The sequence below is a fragment of the Stomoxys calcitrans genome, chromosome 4 (genome assembly GCF_963082655.1).
Source record: "Stomoxys calcitrans chromosome 4, idStoCalc2.1, whole genome shotgun sequence".
In the NCBI taxonomy this organism is placed as follows: domain Eukaryota; kingdom Metazoa; phylum Arthropoda; class Insecta; order Diptera; family Muscidae; genus Stomoxys; species Stomoxys calcitrans.
Window position 1 is genome coordinate 30,734,194 of NC_081555.1, and position 22,178 is coordinate 30,756,371.

The following is a 22,178-nucleotide window of genomic DNA, read 5'->3' on the forward strand; positions in this document are numbered from 1 at the left end:
CGTTTTGTTTGAAGAGAGTGAGAGAGAGAAAATTGGTTATGTGTGTGTTTGTTTATTTTGAGTTCTTCGAAGCCTTTTTGAGGGTTTGGCAACATACATAGCATGTAGCCCAGTTTAAAGTAGCCGTTACGGCCACAGCCTCAGTGGCAGCGGTAAAAATTAAAAGCCTGTCTTTGTTGTCTAACGATCGTTTTGCGTCAATTTTAATAGAGCCGTGTGTCCTAGGCAGTGCGTAGTGGCAGCTAGCTCTTGTTTCGTGGGTGAATATGTAGCAGATTGTGAATGAGCGGTGAATGAATATGTAAGAAATGTTGGTGTATTGAAAATCGTTATAGGGTCAGACTCAAAACAAAACTAAGTACTCACCTATGCATGTAGCTACTAGCCCCATGGGTAGCATACTCTGTGTGCGTATGTATGTTTGACTAGCATTGGAATTGTAATTTGAATCAATTTGTTCAGCACCAAGCATCAACGACGCCTTTCTCGTAGTACTCTCTCTCTGCCACAACAACAACGCCGTCATTCAGCCACACAAATTAACACCTACAAAGAAAGGCTGCCTAAGCATCCCCTCACTCATTCTCTCTCTCTTACTCAGTGTTAAACATACACAGTTATGCTATGGCTTTCACTTGAGTGCTGCTACTGTGTGTCGGCATTTAAATCCACTCCACCAACGGTAAACGGGCTTTCGGCAAATTAAAATAGCGAGAAGTCAAAAGAAAAAACTCAACGCCAAGAAAACTGATTACAATTTACGTTTTTGCTTTTGCTGCTTTTCAATTCGCCCTAATTTAGTTTGTTTTTTGTTGTGATAATTGAAAATTAATTGAATTGAAACATTCTACTTTTAACTCCTTGCTCATATAAGCGTGACGTTAAGAGCAGAAGAGATTATGGTCATGCAGCAAATGGAGGGGCATAATCTGCTGAGGCAATTGACCAAGGGCTTACATTTGCATGGGACGCCAAATGAATTACCAACATCGACGGCGGCTTTACATTTATATGCCGCCTCAATGGCAGCCAAGGCTGCCTCCAATTGCATACAAATTGGCCCTTGGGCTCCATTTTTGCATTTGAATCCCGGTGTGATGGGCGGTAATCCTTTTTCCCTGCTAGAACAATCATGCCCTGTCTCCAGTTTGTCGTCTCAAGCAGCGGATATACCTTCACTAGTAGCCAGCCAACCTGTGGGAGCCCAAATATATCCTCCCATTATACCTGAAAAACCTCGTATTGCAGTCCGCCGGCATACGGATATGTTGGCTTCTGATCAACTGAACTACCTGCATGAAACTGCAAAGGAGTTATCACCAACAGCTACTGCTTCAGTCATTGCACCAGTTCAACTTAAAATGAAACTACCCATACAACTAATGCAACCTCTACCTCCAAATTTTCAGACACCCGTCGGCAAGGAACCCAATGATGAAGGTAAGTTTGATAAAGATTTCGTCTTATAAATTTCTGTGGAAAAGAAGGGTAGTTGTACTTCGTCAATAGTCGGGAAAATCGTAAGGATCGACTCCATACATGACTATATGGTAGACATGGTAGACATAAAGGATCCCTCCTTTTCCTCCCTCCCCCAAATTGAGTTGATACCATGATAATGGGCATTGGACTCATACTCATAAAGGAGTATCGAAAGAGGCTTTGTAGTCAACAAAGAGATGGTAGGTGTTGATTTGTCCTTCTCGGGTCTTTTCCAGGATTTGGCGCATTGTGAATATCTGTCTAGGGTGGATTTATTAGGTCTAATGCCGCATTGATAGGGCCCAATTTTCTCATTGACTTTAGTTTTTAATTTTTTACACAGTACGCTCGAGAGTATCTTGTATGCGATGGGGAGGAGACTTATTCCTCTGTAGTTGTTATATTCCGTCTTGTCTCCTTTCTTTTGTACCGGACATAGTGTGCTGAGGTTCCAATAATCGGGTTTGCGTTCTTCTAGGCAGATCGAGCAAACGCTGATGCATACGCCTTATCAGCGTATCGCCTCCGGCCCTAAATAGTTTAGCTAGTAACTCGTCGGCTCCTGCTGCCTTGTTTGGACCTCATTCTTACTAGGAGGGATTACATCAGGGATTGACTCTGCGGCCATCGTCGGACGTTAGCAGTTTGATAAAATGTTCTTTCCATATCCTCAGCACGCTATCTGTGTCAGTTACCAGATTTCCTTCTTTGTCTCTGCAGCAGGATGTGCCTGCACTAAAGCCATCGGTTTGATGTTTAATTCTTTGGTGGAATTTCTGGACTTCATTCTGACTCTTGTACATCTCAATTCGCTCAGACGTGCTCACACTCACGTCTTTCCATTTCCTGTTTCTTTTAACGGAATCGACGTTTCTCCCCTCTCCTTTTCTCCCGATACGTTGCTGCTAATTGCGTGGTTGCTCTATATGCCGCATTCTTGGCTTCAGTAGCATCACGGCACTCTTGGTCGTACCATGGATTTTTTTGGGGAAGGCTTCTGGTACCCAAGAATAGATTTCGCAGCATTTTCTATGAAGTAGGCAATGGTTTGTCACCGCGCCACTTTTTCATCGTGACCTCTCCGTCCTAGTTTTTATTACCCTTATGGCAATTTTACTGTCGGTAAAGATGTTCACACTCGACGTCCTCGCGTTAGCACCACACCACCTCTAGTATTCCGCGATCGCCCGGATCTCCGCCTGCAGGACCGCATTATGGTAAGGTAGTCTAAAATAGATCTCAGTTCCATGCCCACTCTGTCCCCTAGCTTTGATCCATTCGTGTAACATGATCTTCCAGATGGCAATACCAGGGTTCCGTCAACCCAAGATTGTGTCGTCTCAGGTGTCCGATTGAAAACCTGTTCCATTCCTTGCATGCACTCTACCGTCGCCTCGACAATACCGTGATGGTGTGACCTACTAATATGCTCTAACAATTCTCCCATAGCATACGCCGTTCGGACTCGGCTATAAAAAGGAGGAGGAGTCGAATCCTGGCGAAACCATCAGACAAAATTTTCAGAGGTGGTTTTCACCTCCTAATGCTGGCAACATTTGCTGGCCAAAGTGGTGTCGCACTGCGGCACGCCGTTCGGACTCGGCTATAAAAAGGAGGCATCATATCATTGAACTTCAACTTGAATCGGACTGCACTCATTGATATATGAGAAGTTTGCCCTGTTCCTTCGTGGAATGTTCATGGCAAAATTTCATTTGCAAGAATTGGTCTAATCCTGTAGAGCCAGTAGGCTATCCTTGGATTCAGCCCCCATTTCGAGCCTACGGCCCAACATCTGTAAGCCTCCTAGGTACGCTGCTGAATATGACTCTTTCAATACAGTTTCGTCTCCAAGATCACTCCTAAATATTTGACCTTGTCAGATTTTGAAATCGTGGTATGTGGTGCTTCAAATTCGGATCCTCATCCCTTACAGGTATCATAACATCGCCAGCGTAGCATAGGAGTTTAAATTCCTACTCAGTCAGCATCCGTAATAGGTTATTTAAGGTGGTTACCCATAGGAGTGGGGCATCACCAATATCCGTAATAGGTTATTTATGGTGGTCCCCCATAGGAGGGGTGATAAAATGCCTCACTTTAGCGTACCACTTTCTCCCTTATATGCGACCCTCAATTAATCCACCTGTTCCATAGCATATGATTTATCCAGACTCTAAGGACCGGATTCACCCTGTGCGGTTCTAAGAATTGGATCAGTGTGTCGGTTTGCACATTTTTAAAAGCCCCCTTCCAACAAGCTTTTGACAGTCTCAAAACATTCTGCTGACGCAAAGCGCAGCGTTAAGAAGTCCCCTCTATACTCACAGCTCATTATTTGTATTGGTCTTCCACACATGTTTCGCTCGTTAACCAGATCCTTCACTTGGTAAAGACCCTCGCCTTTGTGAGCTGGGGGATGTCCATCTTTTTCACCAGGTTCAGCTTTACACCCTCCCATGACGTGTGGATACTTTTAACGAGCTTTGGATGGTCTCAAAACATTCTGCTGACCCCAAGCACAGCGTCAAGATGTCCCCTCTATACTCACAGCTCATTATCTGTAAGGGTGGAAGATCTTCCGCACTTGTTCGATAATCCGCTCGATTTTCAGATCCTGCACTTGGGAACCGATGATTTGGTGGAATGTTGCCGATTGAATGCTGATAACGATGACTGCATACGGCAGCACATCTCTGTTATGGTTCCTTGCCACTCTGGCGTAAGAGGGCGGCTTCTTAACTGTTTCGTCAATCATATTCCCCTTCCGTGCTATGGGCGTCCTTTTGAAAGTCACAATCCTCCATGAAGACTCTGGGGCCGTGCGCTCTTCATTTGTAGCTGTTTCGATTCTATCCCACTGCGTAGTATACTGTCTGGAGTCTTCACTGAGGGAGGGCTGGCTTGGTCTTCTCAGAGTCCTTGAAAGCAAGGAAGTCCTTTTCTTTTACAACATTTTAGCAGTGGTATGCTCTTCGTGATAACTGATTTTTTTCCAGCTTCCGTAGAAGTGCTTGGAATGTCAGTTCTATCCCTGCCAGCAACCTGGACTTTCGCCTGATTGCGTATATCCCTCAGATTTCTTTGTATGTTAAAAAAGTTAAAAGACGCAGAATTTAGGATGTGTTTAACTACCATTTAAGAAAATTTTCTTAATATCAAGTAAAAAAAAATCTTAGTCAAAGGAAATTTTTCCTTGTTAGAAATTGAATATTTTTAAATTTTACGAAAAGTTTCGCGACAAGTATTCATTGTCGCAGACAAAATTCCCAAATTTTATTGCTTTTCAAGGATTTTACTATTCAAAGGAATTTAGCTACAAGTCCTTCTACGCACACCCTTCCAACATACTAATGCCCCATTCTTCAGCATATCTCTTACAGGTACTGGATGTATGCTGAATCTTCTTTGGGCTAAGTTCTTACCAACCATCTTCCTGCCTAGTAAAAGGGGCACAGTGCCTTGCTGCTTCATTTTCCTATTCATCTCTTTACATGACCACTTCGTATCTAAGACTAGGCTCAAGTATTTCGCCTTGTTTTGTCGTTTGTCAAGTATCCTATAACTCGCAGTGAAAAGTACTAAGTGTATTTTCCCAGGGATTCTATTTAGTTCATTCCTAGTCACCCACATTGACAATATTAACATTTCATATAAAATTTCTCTCAAATCAAGTAAAAAATCTCTTAACAAAGAACACCTTTTCTTCTGCCATTTTTTAACTACAATAGTATTTCATTCCTTTCCCAAAGTCAATTTCCTAACCTTAAACGATGTTAAAACCTAAGTGAAAATAGTTTTGTCATAAGTTTTATGATGCACAAATAAGGATGAGTTTAACTAACATTAAAAAAATTTTTCTTAATATTAAGTAAAAAATTCTTATTCAGAGGAAATTTTTCCTAGTTAAAAATTAAATATTTTAAAAATTGCGAAAAGTTTTGCGACAACCGTTTTTTCGATATTGAGGTATTCAAAATGGCAAGAACTGAAGCTCCACTTGCACTTAGTCCAAATTTTCAAGCGCTATTTACCCAAAAAACAAACTCTCCAGCAAGTTATTTGGTGTTCAAACACATAAACCTTGCTTCCCAAAAACTTTCCTTTTGACAAAAGTCATTCGCTATATAATTAGAAATTTTTGTGGCATATACTTGAGTCGATATTAATTATTTCCTCTCCACCAATGAATGGCTTTGCTAATCATTACAAAAACTCCCGAAGCATTGTCAATACACGCTTCAGCCATTCATAAAAATCCCAACAAATTAAAAATGATTCCAATACGATGGTGGTGGATGGATGGTGGGGCTGCTTCAACGTTTGGTGTACGGTGGGGTAATAAATTTTAATGTCATTACAGGCCACAACATGAAGCAAAAGGAAGGGAATATTAACTTTTGTTATTTTTGTTAATTTATTAAATGACTCCACGAGACGATTAAGACAAAAATAATAACCAGAAATCTTAGATTTAATTACACAACACCACACTATTCGGCCATCCATTTAAAGCAACCACCAAAAAAAACCAGCATTCCTGCAATGCTCTCTGGGCCAAAAAGAAAGAAAACCAAATCAAAATGAAATCATTCACTACAAATTGATGGCCATAAATACGGCCAAGTTAAGTACTTGGAGAGTTGGCTCAAAGCCTAAATTACATAGCTGTAGAGTAAAAGACTCTCTATGAACCAAAACGGGGGGGAGTTTGTTGTGGGGAGGGGTGTAACTTGGCTTCTTTTTTCATTGCTGTGTTTGGCTATATGATTTTTGTTAACTATTTTTGGTAAGTAGATGGCCCAAAGCCAAACCTAACAAAATTTCTTTCTCTTCTTGATGATAGAAAAATTATGCCAATTAAAACTTTACTACCGATTTAATCACAAACAACGTTATTCCATTATTGTTAACCACTGCCTCCATGGACAGCCCAGAGTGGGGTGAGTAGGGCTTAAACAAAACTCGTAATTGTTAGTTGCGCAGTCGTACGTAGTACTTTTACCACTGCCGCTTGTAGACAACTGCGCGGAAAATGAAGCCATCACAATCACCGCGACGACGACGACGGAGACGACAATGATGGATGTTTTGGCCTAGGCGGCCTTCTGAAGGGAAGTCATCATCAGCAAGGGCTTGATTGAAAAACATTAGAAGCAACGGCAACGGTAGTTAAGTGGCCAGTGTGTAAACAAGATCACTTAAAGATCCCCTTTCGAACAAATATAAGGTGTATAGAGAAAAGAACAATAGATGCCTTATTGAAGGAAACCGAGTACTACAAATCTCATTTATTGTGATGGTGATAACCCCCTTCCATCACATTTGATCTTAAAAATCACTTTAATCACCTACCCAAAATATAGATGGTCGATGAAATCTATAAAGGCTGTCATTAGTTATGTGATGAATAGCCCAGAGATCAGTGAACAGCTCTCTGTACCGAATCTTAGATGAAACCAAAGAAAATTCGATTAAAACCTTAACTGAAGAAGAAAGAAAAAAAAAAACAAGTTAATTAAATTTTTTCTAGAGCCCTTAAAGGGTGAAAGCATTGGTGCACAGTGTGGAAAAAAAGAAAAGAATAAGAGAAGGAATCCTTTATTGCTCATTTTCACAGAATCTAAGATAAGGAGTTTTGGTGACTGTCTAGTATTCTCAAACTTGGTCGGGCACTACTTAAGGATAAAGAAGAAATCTCCCAGGTCACTCTAAATAAGATGTTAGTGAGAAAATTAACAATTTCCAAATGTCTTTGTTAATCTTCTAGCTGGGTCGGTGTATATAGCTGCAACTTAAAATGGCTCTTAAGCGGTCAAATGTTAAGGTTATGGGGCGGTCCTTTAGGGTGTTTTGTTGTGGGGAGCTCCCCCATTTGACACCTAACCTCAAATATTAATATAAGATTTTTCCTTTGTTTTCATTTGAGCTCCCCATACTTAGTCTTTGATAAAAAATGCAAATTTTGCCCATTAACATTCCACTTAGGAACAGGGGCAAACTTCTCGCAAATCAATGAATGCAGTCCGATTCAAGTTTCAGCTCAATGATAAGTGGCCTCCTTGTTATAGCCGAATCCGAACGGCGTGCCGCAGTGCGACACCTCTTTGGAGAGAAGTTTTACATAGCATAGTACCTCACAAATATTGCCAGCATTAGGAGGGGAAGACCACCGCTGAAAATTTTTTCTGATGGACTCGCCAGGATTCGAACCCAAGCGTTCAGCATCATAGGCGGACATGCAAACCTCTGCGCTACGACGGCCTCCATTCGTCTCTGATATTCGTACTCTTTTTCTTAAGACCTTTCATTTGCTTTAAGTTTCGACTGATCTTCATGCTCCTTTGGGAGTGTTTTTAAGATGTTGTTTGGCTGCCACATACTGAACCTCAATATTGATAAAAGATTCGTGTTCTACTTCCAAATACCTTTCATTTGATACCCATTTTATGCCAATTGGTGAACATGCCCGTTTGGGTGGGGCGCTCCCCCAGGTTGTTTTAGCCGAAAAAATGTAAGAAATTTCTTGTGATTGGATTTGCTATAAGAATGCTAAAAAAATTTTAATTAAATTGTTGTAAGGGGGGAGGATCCACACCCTTAGAATGGAAGCAATGAACATTCAGGTTTAAAAACTGGCAATATTCCGTTGCAAATCCATTAATGCCCTAATACCTTTCCAGGGAAATTAACAATTGCTATTGTCTTTATTAATCTACTAGCTGGATCAGTGTACTTCGCAGCAACTTAAAATGGCTCTCAAGCGGTCAATATGATTTTTGTTGGAGGTTTATGGTAATGAGCCGGTCCTTTCGGATTTTTGGGGTCGGATGCTCCCCCCTCTGACACCTGGTCTCACATACTTATATCAGATTTCTCCTCTGCCTCTCCTAGTCTCTAATATTCGTACTCTTTTTCTTAAGACCTATCATTTGAGTCTAGGTTTTCGAGTCAAATTGTTTCGATCGTCGTCTTACATGTCCCGTAGGGTGTGCTTTTTAGATGTTGTTTGGCTGCCACATACTGAAACTCCATATTATTTAATAAAATATTCGTGTTCTACTTCCAAATACCTTTCATTTGATACCCATATTGTCCCAGTTGGTCAACATGCCCGTTTGGGTGGGGCGCTCCCCCAGGTTGTTTTAGCCGAAAAAATTTAAGAAAATTGTTGTTTTTGGCTTAGCTATAAGAATACAAACAAAATTTTGATTAAATTGTTGGTTCCGCCCTCTTAGAATGGAAGCAAGACCATTCTGGTTTAAATACTGGACAATATCCCGTTGCAAATCCATTAATGCTGGTGTATCGAAGGAGATTTTTTTTCTCGTATGTGAAATAGTCTTCCGCCCCTTCAGTGACCGCCAGATTTACAACCCAAGATACCTTTCATTTGATACCCATTTTGAGCTAATTGGTTAGAGTGTCCGTTTGGGTGGGGAGTTCCCCCAGGTTTTTTTACTCCAAAAATTTATTTTAAATTCTTATTTTGGTATTGTTTAAGATTGCAAAAAATTTTCGTGTATGTATCTCCTGCTTTCATTTAAGTTCCAAGTAGTTAGTCCGCAATATTCGTACTCTATTTCTAAAGACCTTCCATATGAATGCCAAATGGTTTCAACTAGGGAACATTCACTGTTGGGAGTTTTTAGGGGTCGGTGGCCGCCACATATTAAGTTCACAATATCTATATCAGATTCGTATTCCACTTCCACTTATCTTTCATTTGATACCCATATTGTCCTAATTGGTCTTCATGCCCGTTTGGGTGGGGCGTTCCCCCAGATTGCTTTATCGGCCTACATGCATTGTTGCGAGGTCTATTTAGGCTAGGGTGGCCGCCACATTTTGATTTCCCAATAGTTATAAATTTTAAGCGGTCACCTCCAAATTCATGACAACATTTGTAAGGTACTGTGCCATGTAAAAACTTCTGTACCAAAAGGCGTTGCACTACGGCACGCCGTTAGGACTCGGCTATAAAAAGGAGGGCCCTTATCATTGAGCTTAAAACTTGAATCGGACTGCACTCATTGATATGTGAGAAGTTTGGCCCTGTTTCTTAGTGGAATGTGCATGGCAAAATGTGCAATATTTATATCAGATTCGTATTCTACTTCCAATTACATTTCATTTGGTACCCATTGGTCAACATTCTCGTTTGTGAGGGCCGTTGCCCCAAGTGGTTTGACCCCGAAATATTTTTTAATATATTTTGGTGTTTTTGGATTATCATTAATAAAATTTTTGTTTGCAATTTTCTGGCAACATCAAGGACACGTTTTTTTTTTAATTTGATTTCCAACAACCTGGGGGAACGCCCCATCATGGGTACCAAATGAGAGGAATTGGGAAATATAATACGAATCTGACATTAATAATAGGGACTAAGTGTTTGGCGGCCATCCCAGGGGACAAAAACCGCCCCTTGGAGGATTCGGTCAAAAATAGGCAATATAGGTATCGAATAAAAGGTGTTTTCGAGTAGACTACGAATATGCAAAAGCCTGTCTCAAATTTGGATCCAGGAAGGACCTAGGGGTCTTGAGAATTTTGAACCCTGTTAACATAGGCAATATGGGTATCAAATGAAATGTACGAAGGAGTAGATTACGATGGAAATGTTCCCGAGGTCAAACCACATCCGCAAATATCAGCGAAATCGCAGGTGTGCCGAAAAAAGTACAGTTTTGCTGCTGTTAAATGGCTATGGAAGACTGAAAATAGATCATCATGCCAATAAGGTCATGTCCCTTGCTGTCTGTTCAAGTCCCGGACTATATCTATCAGGGAATTGCCTTACACTATGAACACGAAGACCCTTACCAGTTCTCGTTTGTCTTCACATTAACGAGACATCATATGAGAATAGGGTCAGATTGCTAATGCCTATGATACAACTTCTATTTTTATTTTCTTCTAGGGGAGGAAACTTCCGCTTACTTTATCTGATTCCGTGAGCCATGGTTCCTGGATGACAGTCTTTTCAATGCCATATCTTTCCAAAAATCTTTCCAAAATTCTCAGCGGATCTTTCGTTGCTGTCTCGTAGTAGTGTCGACTAATCTGTATACAAGGACCTTTATACAATGACCATTATCATCCAAATCGAACTTTATCCCTTCAAGCCAGAGTTCCAAGAGGGACAATGATTAAGAACCAACCAGCAATTGTGGGCCAAGTTCTCATATAGATACGAATGCAATGGCATCTGTAGTCAATGGTGATGCGAGAAGCTCAAAACCAGTCTTTTGACTAGACGAAGAGGAGGTGGCGTGACGAACAAGAGGAGGAGGCGCGTGGCACGAGTGCTATTCTAGATAAAGATGAGCCCACTATGTGGGACTGAAAAAAAGTGCGTAAATCACCGCTTGGGGATTTATAATATGGACCAAGGGCTTGGCCATATCAGAGAAATTTATTTTTAGAGAAAGATGAGCCCACTGTGGCGGACTGAAAAATAGTGCGTCAATCATCGCTAGGGGATTTATTATATGTATCAAGGGGTTTACAGAAATGCTTTTTTCGACCCCCAGAGTATTGAAGGAAAACAGATATTGGCCATTTTCGATTGTATTGGCCATATCCGAAAATTTTCACTTTAGAGTAAGATAAGCCCACTGTGTCGGACTGAAAAAAAGTGCGTAAATCACCGCTTGGGGATTTATTATATGGACCAAGGGCTTTACAGAAATGCTTTAACCAACACCAAGTGTATTGAAGGAAAGCAGATATTGGCCATTTTCTATTGTATTGGCCATATCAGAGAAATTTTACTTTAGAGAAAGATGAGCCTACTGTGGCGGACTGAAAAATAGTGTGTCAATCACCGCTTGGGGATTTATTATATGGACCAAGGGCTTTCCAGAAATGCTTTAACCAACACCAAGTGTATTGAAGGAAAACAGATATTGGCCATTTTCGATTGTATTCGCCATATCAGAGAAATTTATTTTTAGAGAAAGATGAGCCCACTGTGGCGGACTGAAAAATAGTGCGTCAAACACCGCTAGAGGATTTGTTATATGTATCAAGGGCTTTGCAGAAATGCTTTGATCGACCCCCAGAGTATTGAAGGAAAAAGATATTGGCCATTTTCGTTTGTATTGGCCATATCAGAGAAATTTCACTTTAGAGAAAGATAAGCCCACTGTGTCGGACTGCAGAAAAGTGCGTAAATCATCGCTTGAGGATTTATTACATGGACCAAGGGCTTTGCAGAAATGCTTTAACCGACCCCCACAGTATTGAAGGAACAAGATATTGACCATTTTCGATTGTATTGATCACATGAGAGAAATTTAGTTTTAGAGAAAGATGAGCCCACTGTGGCGGACTGAAAAATAGTGCGTCAATCACCGCTAGGGGATTTATTATAAGTATCAAGGGGTTTGCATAAATGCTTTCTTCGACCCCCAGAGTATTGAAGGAAAACAGATATTGGCCATTTTCGATTGTATTGGCCATATCCGAAAATTTTCACTTTAGAGTAAGATAAGCCCACTGTGTCGGACTGAAGAAAAGTGCGTAAATCATCGCTTGAGAATTTATTACATGGACCAAGGGCTTTGCAGAAATGCTTTAACCGACCTCCAGAGTATAGAAGGAAAGCAGATATTGGCCATTTTCGATTGTATTGGCCATATCAGAGAAATTTCTTTTTAGAGAAAGATGAGCCTACTGTGGTGGACTGAAAAATATTTTATTATATGGACCAAATGCTTTTTAGAAATGCTTTAAACGACCCCCAGAGTATTGAAGGAAAAAAGATATTGGCAATTGGGGCACCGTCTACATTGTCGTTCTGAATATGTCGCCCTTCAAAGAATTCTCTTTGGAGATCTCAGAGTAAGGGAGTCATGCTTCCCGAGCTATGTCTCAGAAGTCTAAGAGTTTTCCCACATCTCCTCCGTAGTTTATCGGACGCTGTCTCCCTCTAAAGTAGAGCCTTTGACTTTCTGGCTGACTTGCCATAAGAATTTTTTCTTTACAGAAATTTTCATAGAAATTTTTTCTTGAAATTATCTCTAAAAAAGTTTTTATGAAAATTTCATAGAAATTTTTTATTTAGGGAAAATTTCATAGAAATTTTTTCTTTAGAGAAAATTTCATAGAAATTTTTTCTTTAGAGAATATTTCATAGAAATTTTTTCTTTAGAGAAAATTTCATAGAAATTTTTTCTTTAGAGAAAATTTCATAGAAATTTTTTCTTTAGAGAAAATTTCATAGAAATTTTTTCTTTAGAGAAAATTTCATAGAAATTTTTTCTTTAGAGAAAGTCTCATGGAAATTCTGGCTTAGAGAAAATTTCACGGAAATTTTTTCTTTAGAGAAAATTTCATGGAAATGTTTTCTTTAGAGAAAATTTCATAAAAATTTTTCTTGGGAGAAAATTTCATGGAAATTTTGCCTCATGAGAAAAATTTGTTTTTGTGTTTTTTTTCTGCTTTGAAACACTGTGCTAATGACAGTGAAAAAGGAAAATTCAACCTGTTTTTTTAATTATTTGTTTGATTTCCTGGCTTGGCATCCTCCTGCTCATGCTGTTTGTACATGGAACAATTTGATTTTACTGCTACTGCCCACCTTGGATTGCGGCCAGAAGTTGAAATGGAAATGGTCTGTAAGGGGCCAGGCTTTATGGCCCAGTTACAAATTAATTCGTTTGCTCGACAAAACACAGCCCGGGCCAAGGGAGAGTTAAAAGAAGATGTAAGGAATAGACCAAAAAGAAATTATTCAAAAGTACACATTACAAGATGTGGATGTTGTTTTTCCCCCCAAAAAAACAATAACAAAAACATGGTTAAATTATTTCAACTTAATTAGGGACCTCATAAAATTTTCTTCTTTTGTCTGTGTGGCAGAATGTTGGCTGGCAACCTACCAGGCTACTCAAATTAGCCGAATTACCCAGCAAATGACTAATGGCAGTTAATTTCCTTTTTTTCGCTTTTCGCTCTTGTTAGGCTGAAAAAAAAAGAAACACTCACACCTTAGATTCGAATGCAGAGCCAAGTTGTCGATGAAACAATGATGGTAGCAACAGAGCAACATCATCATTTGTTTTGACCCAGAATGGTGTGAGCAGCTCGTAAGGTCATTTGGTTATGGTAAAAATGGGCGGTGTGACTGTTGTTTGGCGGCTGAGAAGACAAGCATGGTTTTTGGCTTCTAAGAGGCGTGTTGCGGTGGCGGCTGCATGGTGCATAAGCTGGCGTAGAACCTTTTGGTGTAGCCCATCAAATGGCCAAAACAATAAAACAGGCCAAACAAATGATGTTACAGTAGTCTGTCTGCACACTTTTGGCTAAGGAAAGCATCGATAGAGGCTTCTTAGTTTCTTTTTTTAATTTCTCCTAACCTCCATGATTTTGCAGCCTCAGACTGTTTGTTTGGTCTGTTTTGTATTTTGGGAAGATTGATATTTTACGTGTTGACTTCTTTATTTCATTGGAAAGCAAAACCCTGTATGGGCTCAAATTAAAGACAGACTTTGGCTTAAATGCTGCAGCTGAAAGTATATAATTTGATTATCTCAGCGTTGGAACGTCCGTCCGTCTGTCGGTTCATACTGAGTCGGTGTGTGGATAAAGTTGTTGATTGTTTTTTTTTTTTGGTTAATTCGGTGGAACGGATGTGTGGCTTAAATTTCCAATTAAAAAAATATTTATTCCTTATATCATCATCATAGGCTGGGCTGTTCTGCAGCTCTGCTCGGTTTGGTGCTCTGCCTTTAGTATATTTATCAAACTTTTGATAGCCCATAATTAAATTTTAATAAGCAACTTGAATATGTTTTAATTTAGTTGTTGGGGAATATCAATGAACACAGAATCTCATCTGCGACTGAATGACTGAACCAACTGACTGTTCAACTCGGGGAAATTCAATACACAAGGCAACAGCATATAATGACTTTATTTTAATATGAGATTAATTTCATTCGCTGGTCCATTGTCGATAATCGGACATTGAATGATCACAAAATTGTGAATGTGAAATAGCCTCTGGAGTAGCTTTATCAAGTTAAGAGATTACAGCTATGCTTTCGATTTGATTACCCAAAATGAGTTCGATGATAACTTTATTGGCTACCTAATCGAATTGGGATTAACTTGCCTAGGTGTATCTGGAAGACGAGTGTGCAATGATTGAATGCTAGCGTTAAAGCTGAAATGGTAGCCTTAAGGTAAAATAGAAATACTTCCTGTATTCTAGGTTCATTGTTCTACTTTAGGAAGTGGAATAGAATTCGAGATACTTTTCACTTCCTCTTCGGGCAAAACTCCCCCAGGGAGAAACCGCGGTAGATGTTGTTTCGGAGTACCAAATCGGTCAAGAATTGCGCCCTCTAGAAATATAGAGGGCGCAATCGGGTGATGTGTTTACTTGGAAGCTATATCGGGTTTTAGACCGATTCGAGCCATAGTTGACACATATGTAAGCGGTAATAGCTGTCATTTAGCAAATTTTCAGCAAAATAGGATAAAAATTGCGCCATCTAGAGGCCGAAGATGTGTTATCAGGAGAAGTGTTTATATAGGAGATATATCAGGTTTTAAATAGTTTCGAACCATATTTAGCACACATGTTAGAGGTCATAGGTAAAGTCATTGTGCATAATTTCAGCCAAATCGGATAAAAATTGCGCCATCTAGAGACCGAATATGTGTTATCAGAAGAAGTGTTTATATGGGAGATATATCAGTTTTTAAATCGTTTCGAACCATATTTGGCACACATGTTAAAGGTCATAGGTACAGTCATTGTGCATAATTTCAGCCAAATCGGATAAAAATTGCGCCCTCTAGAGGCTAAAGATATATAATCGGGAGATGGGTTCATAGGGGAGCTATATCAGGTTTTAAACCGATTCAGATCATACTTAATACTTAATTTTGGGGTCATAGAGGAAGTCACTGCAAAAAATGTCAGCCAAATCGGATAAGAATTGCGCCATCTAGAGGCTAAAGAAATGTAATCGGGAGATCGGCTTATATGGCAGCTAAATCAGGTTTCAAACCGATTCGAACCATAGTTGGCACACATGTTAGAGGTCATAGGTAAAGTCATTGTGCAAAATTTCAGCCAAGTCGGATAAGAATTGCGCCCCCTAGAGGTTCCAGAAGTAAAATCTGGTGATCGGTTTATATGGGAAGTATATCAAGTTATAAACTGATTCCAATTATACTTGGCACATATGTTAGAGGTAACATAAAAAGCTAATGCAAAAAATTTCAGACAAATTGGATAAGAATTGCGCCCTCTATGGGCTTAAGAAGTATAATCGGGAGATCGGTTTATATGGGAGCTATATCAGGTTTTAGACCGATTCGAACCATATTTAGCACATATGTTAGAGGTCGTAGGTAAAGACATTGTGCATAAATTCAGCCAAATCCGATAAAAATTGCACCCTCTAGAGGCTCCAGAAATACAATCGGGAGATCGGTTTATATGGGAGCTATATCAGATTTTAAACCGATTTAGACCATACTTGCCACATATGTTTGAGGTCATAGAAAAAGTCATTGTGCAAAATGTCAGCCAAATCGGATAAAAATTACGCCCTCTAGAGGCTCCAGAAATATAATCAGAAGATCGGTTTATATGGGAGCTATATCAGGATTTAGACCGATTCGAACCATATTCGGCACATATATTTGAGGTCATAGAAAAAGTCATTGTGCTAAATGTCAGCCAAATCAGATAAGAATTGCGCCCTCTAGAGGCTCAAGAAGTAAAATCTGGTGATCGGTTTATATGGGAGCTACATCAGGTTCAAGACCTATTTGAAAAATAGTTGGCACTTACGTTAGAGGTCATAGGAAAAGTCGTTGTACAGAATTTCATAACAATCGAATAAGAATTGCGCCCTCTAGAAGTTAAAAAATACAATCGGGAGATGTGTTTACATGGGAGCTATATCAGGTTTTAAACCGATTCAAGCCATTGTTGACATATATGTAAGCTGTCATAGGTAATGCCATTGAGGATTCTTGTTTGAACGGTTGAGTGGAGCGGACATTTTTTTATTTCGTTCCGCTATAATTTTCCTGAACTCGTACAAGGTCATTTTTTTTGAAAGAAAAATTTAAGTCACTCAAGGATAGCTGCGAAAGAGGTATCCCGTAGGCAGTTGATGATCTGCCTCTGTTTTCAGTGGAGCAGCAGATCTAGAGTCCGGGAGAAGGCTCAGAATGGACTCCAAAGAACCAACAGCTGCGGTGGTGGTATCAGGCCGAAACCTCGACTGGTGGAGCGGGTGCTCCAGGCTCCACTAGCCGAATCTATTCTTTCTTCGCATGCCTACCATTTGCCTAGGCCATCGGCCTTCCCCGGCAAACCAACACGCTTTTTAAGAGGTTGGAATAATAGAAGACCTATCGCTCTCAGGTTTATTGAGAGGCTTGGTGCGAATGATCCCAAGACTCTCACTAATAGTGAGAGAGACTCCCTAAATTGGGCTCGGGAATTCGCTGCACAGGTTACCCCAAAGTCTACACGTCTAGATTCGGAAACTGCACCGCAGTCAGCCCAAAGGCTGTGGTCACCTGGAGGGCTTCCCATGCCTAAAAGAACTAGGGCGAACAATAGTAAGATGGGTCCAAGAACCTTTGCTAATGTCGCTTGGGACAGTTTGGTGATGGCAATTGTCGACAAGGGAGAAGAACAGGACTGCATACCTAGGAATAATTGGAGTGGGATAGTCAATGGACTGTCATCAGTATACTCCGATGTCCTTGCGGAATTTCCTGGATCTCCTCCCGTTTGTGACGTTGACGGGGATCAACGATCAATTGAAATGTATCGTTTCGCCCTAAAAAAATTTTGGCTAGGTCTGGCCAGGTGCAGCACTAGATTTAGTCAAGAAGGAAGATATTTCTTCTCGACCAATGGCGCATACTTGAATACCAAGGATTCCCTCAGATCCTGAATCCATACTTGGAAGACTAAAGGAATGTAATTACAAACTTGCATCCACCGATTGGAAGATTGGATGAGGCTGATGGTGACCGGAGACATGCAGTATTCGTACTAAACTCCGGCTTTCGCAGACCTCAACAATTTTGAAGGGGATGTATCCTACGGATTCAACAAGTTGAAATTGAAGGTCTATAGAAGCAATGGGGTTGGGGAATTAGGAGACGACTCAGTAGTTATTGCTGAACCCTTGCCTGAAGAACTATCGACCACATCGCTAAAGTCTGGCGGATTGCAGGAGATTGCCACAATCGAGACAGCAGGTGATGGCATCGAAACAGGACCCGGCAAGCCCTGTGTGGGTGGGTCACAAAGCTGGACTGGGTGGGTTAAAGCACAGAAGTCAAAAAGTTATTCCACAGCCGCAGCTCGTGAAGCATCTAAGGAGGAATCGTTTACATCGCAAGTGTCCAGTGTCCTGAGCAAGAGTGGTTCCACAGCTGTCTCACCTGCCCCTGGATGTGTACGGAAGCTCATAATGACAAGATCTAACGAATCTTGTGAGGATGAATTCCTGATGGATTCAAAAGTCTAGGCTAATACAACATTGGTGCAAGTTCTAAATCCTGACTATGGTCCGATTTCTACAGATAAATCTCCACCATTGTAAGGCCGCTTCGGCGGCACTAAAGGTACTCCTGATAGCAGGGGGATTTGAAGTGGTTCTTATCCAGGAACCATGGGTGTATGGAGGAATGGTTCGTGGAATAAGAATTCCAGGATATAAACTCCTCAAGGGTACGGGGAATGGGAGACACGAAGCCTGTGTTCTTGCAAAGAGTAGTTTAAATGTTTTTCTTCCTCCGTCGCTAAGCACTGAAGATTCAGCAGTAGCCTTGCAATAAATAAGCCTCGTTACTGGCTGGCCTCCTTATATATGGCACACGATTCAGATATGCCGCCTTCAAACTTTAATTTGCTGCTTGACGGCGCTTCTGTAGGAAGAAGAGCCTCATTGTATCAAGTGATGCTAATGTACGTCACCAGATATGGGAAACTTCGCAATTTGTAATAAAGGGGTTAAACCAACCTTTTTTCCCAGGAACAGGTAGGAGTTACTAGATGTTACTTTCACGTCGGAAGATATATGCGCAAGAATATGCGAGTGGAAAGTGTTGGGTGACCACAGCTTCTATGATTATCGTTCTATTAGTTTTGGCCTTGGGGAAAATACTGTAGAAGTGGTCCCTCGGCTAAACAGAAGAAAGGAGGATTGGGATAAATTTCGGCACAAATTCTGCACGTCTATCCCTTCTAGACCAGATAAGGAAATGGAAACTACGGAGGATATAGACATAGTGGTCAAGCGAATCTCGGAGGACCTGAATGACTTGCTTGTGTTAGCATGTCCTAGTACCAAGCCAAGGGGCAAACAGTGACCGCCATGGTGGACCCCAGAGCTGGTTGGTCCAAGAAAACTCTTCAACAGAGCAAAAGCCACTAGAGCACCACACGATTGGGGCATCTATAGGGCTAAGTTAAGAAAATATAAGGGCGAGCTTAGAAAGGCTCAGAACAAATCCTGGGTAGAATTTTGCAGCTCCGTGGAGGATACATCTGAGGCCTTTAGGCTAAGGAAGATTCTGTCCACGAAATCTATTACGGTGGGGTATACTCAGAAGTCAGAGAAAGTATGGACAATGTCTAGTAATGAAACGCTAGAACTACTCATTGATACAAATTTCCCGGGAAATTCTTAAACGGACAGCGTGGCGTCAGAAGTGGTTGTCACTGATATTCATTCATCGGAGACCATTAGGGAAATTGTGTCTGAGCCGAAATCCTTTGGGCGATAAGAAGTGACGACTCCTTTAAGTCGCCAGGTCGTGATGATGTGAAAATTCGGAGTCAACTCCCAGGGGGGCCGCTACCCCCGGAAAACCGCCCAAACCGGTAATTGGAACTAGAATGCGAAACTTCTATAAAAATTTGGGGTCAAGTCTGTGACAAGGAAAGTGCCCAAGCTCACTAAATCACGGGGTGATTTTCCCTTGATTTAGTGCCGTATTCACGCCGTGAGTGAACGACGTCTCCGAAACACACATAGTCAGCACCTCGCCTTTGTTTTTTAGACATAAGAGCCGCTGAGCCCGCGAATATGACCACGTGCTTTCTGCCTTAGACGATCACCCCATGATTTAGTGCCGTATCCACGCCGTGAGTGAATCACGTTTCTGAAACCCACTTAGCCAGCACCTCGCCTTTGTTTTTCAGACATAAGAGCCGCTGAACCCGCGAATACGACCACGTGCTTTCTGCCTTAGACGATCACCCCATGATTAAGTGCCGTATCCACGCCGTGAGTGAATCACGTCTCTGAAACATACATAGCCAGCACCTCGCCTTTGTCCTTCATATATAAGAGCCTCTGAGCCTGCGAATACGACCACGTGCTTTCTGCCTTAGACGATCCCCCATGATGTAGTGCCGTATCCACGCCGTGAGTGAATCACGTCTCTGAAACCCACTTAGCCAGCACCTCGCCTTTGTTTTTCAGACATAAGAGCCGCTGAGCCCGCAAATACGTCCACGTGCTTTCTGCCTTAGACGATCACCCCATGATGTAGTGCCGTATTCACGCCGTGAGTGAATCACGTCTCTGAAACACACATAGCCAGCACCTCGCCTTTGGCCTTCAGACATAAGAGCCGCTGAGCCCGCGAATATGACCACGTGCTTTCTGCCTTAGACGATCACCCCATGATTTAGTGCCGTATCCACGCCGTGAGTGAATCACGTCTCTGAAACACACATACCCAGCACCTCGCCTTTGGCCTTCAGACATAAGAGCCACTGAGCCCGCGAATATGACCATGTGCTTTCTGCCTTAGACGATCACCCCATGATTTAGTGCCGTATTCACGTCGTGAGTGAATCACGTCTCTGAAACCCACTTAGCCAGCACCTCGCCTTTGTCCTTCAGACATAAGAGCCACAGAGCCCGCGAATATGACCACGTGCTTTCTGTCTTAGACGATCACCCCATGATTTAGTACCGTATCCACGCCGTGAGTGAATCACGTCTCTGAAACATACATAGCCAGCACCTCGCCTTTGTCCTTCAGACATAAGAGGCACTGAGCGCGCGAATATGACCATGTGCTCTCTGCCTTAGACCATCACCCCGTGATTTAGTGCCGTATCCACACCGTGAGTGAATCACGTCTCTGAGAGGCACTGAGCCCCCGAATATGACCATGTGCTTTCCGCCTTAGACCATCACCCCGTGATTTAGTGCCGAATCACGTCTCCGAGACCATCGTAGCCAGCACCACGCCTTTGTTCTTCAGACATAAGAGCCGCCGAGCCCATCAATACAACCACGTGCTTTCTGCCTTAGACCATCACCCCGTGATTTAGTGCCGTATCCACGCCGTGAGTGAATCACGTCTCCGAAACACACATAGCCAACACCTCGCCATTGGCCTTCACACATAAGAGCCTCCGAGTTCTCGTACGCATACGCGTGCCATCGGCCTGCGACCACCACACCGTGATTTGGTGTCCTATCTACGACGTGAGTGAATCACGTCTCCGGGACTAATATAGCCAGGACGCAGATCTCCGTCTGGAACTTAAGCCATAATCGATAACACTTCGATTAAGTACTATTTACCAAATAAAACACATTGAAATAAATATAAATCGACTTTTCTCTCTCTGTCACTGACACAAACAAATTTCTATGAATGACCCTGACTTCGGAGAGCTGTACCCCAGCAACCAGTGGTAAACTCGTCGTTACAAATCTCAGGAGGGCCGTCCCACCCCAAATGAACATGTAGGCCGATCGGGACAATATGGGATTCAAACGAAAGTTACTTGAGAGTAGTATACGAAATGGACATGTCCACGTAACGGGACAACATGGGACTCAAACGAAAGTTATATGAGAGTTAAATGCTAAAATAGATGATTTTCAAATTTAGACCTTGTCAAAAGTGAGTCGCAAACACTTATGGGTGAAACGAAACACACCGGGCCAGCTAGTTTCTTATATATTTCCCTCTTGTGCCCATAAAAATTTCACTATTTTACTATGCGAGCACATGCTTAAATATAATTGAATGTGTTAAACGTAAATTCAATCCACTCAATTGGAAAATAATGGTAATTAAATGAAAAACAAATTACGGAAAATGAAAAACAGCCAACCAGAACGAAGCAGCAGCATGTGCATATAATATGCACTGAAAAAAATTATAAGAAAAATTAAACTATTTAATAAAATAAAGAAAAATATTTAATTTCAGAAATATGGGTTTGGTTTTTAATTTTTTCGCAAGTTCTATTGAAAAAAAATGTGTTTTAACATTTTTTCCTTAGCCTCTCCATTTTTTACGGTGTATTTTTTTAAAACCTCCATTAAACCATCCATAAAACTATGCCGCCTCTTTCCCTCTTTGTAAACGACCATTATTATAATCGTTATTGCCGCTGTTTGTGGCTTAGGGAAGCCGGCTGCCATTGCCAGCAACGGCAGCAATGGCAGCATAGTGACTCTGTCTACTATTATTAAATGACAATAAACAATAAAAATTTAGTTGGCAACAATAAATAGCAATAAACACACAAACACACATACGCCTATAGTACTCGCACACTAGAAAATCACTGATTTTCAATTTTCCAATAAAAGTTGAAATCGCTATTTTAATCAATTCACAAATTAAAATATTCGCCTACACAGTTAGCCAGCCAGAAGCGT

At 41.2% G+C, this 22,178-nt stretch overlaps 1 protein-coding gene across 1 annotated transcript in view; it reads left to right on the plus strand.

The window, feature by feature from the left end:
- Positions 1-899: 899 nt before the first annotated feature.
- The window catches only part of LOC131996891 (uncharacterized), a 105,071-nt gene continuing 83,792 nt past the window's right edge, over positions 900-22,178 (plus strand). Inside the window, exon 1 of the mRNA XM_059367075.1 lies at positions 900-1,440. Within this exon, the coding sequence (XP_059223058.1) occupies positions 900-1,440 (541 nt within the window). The remainder of the gene's footprint in view (positions 1,441-22,178) is intronic.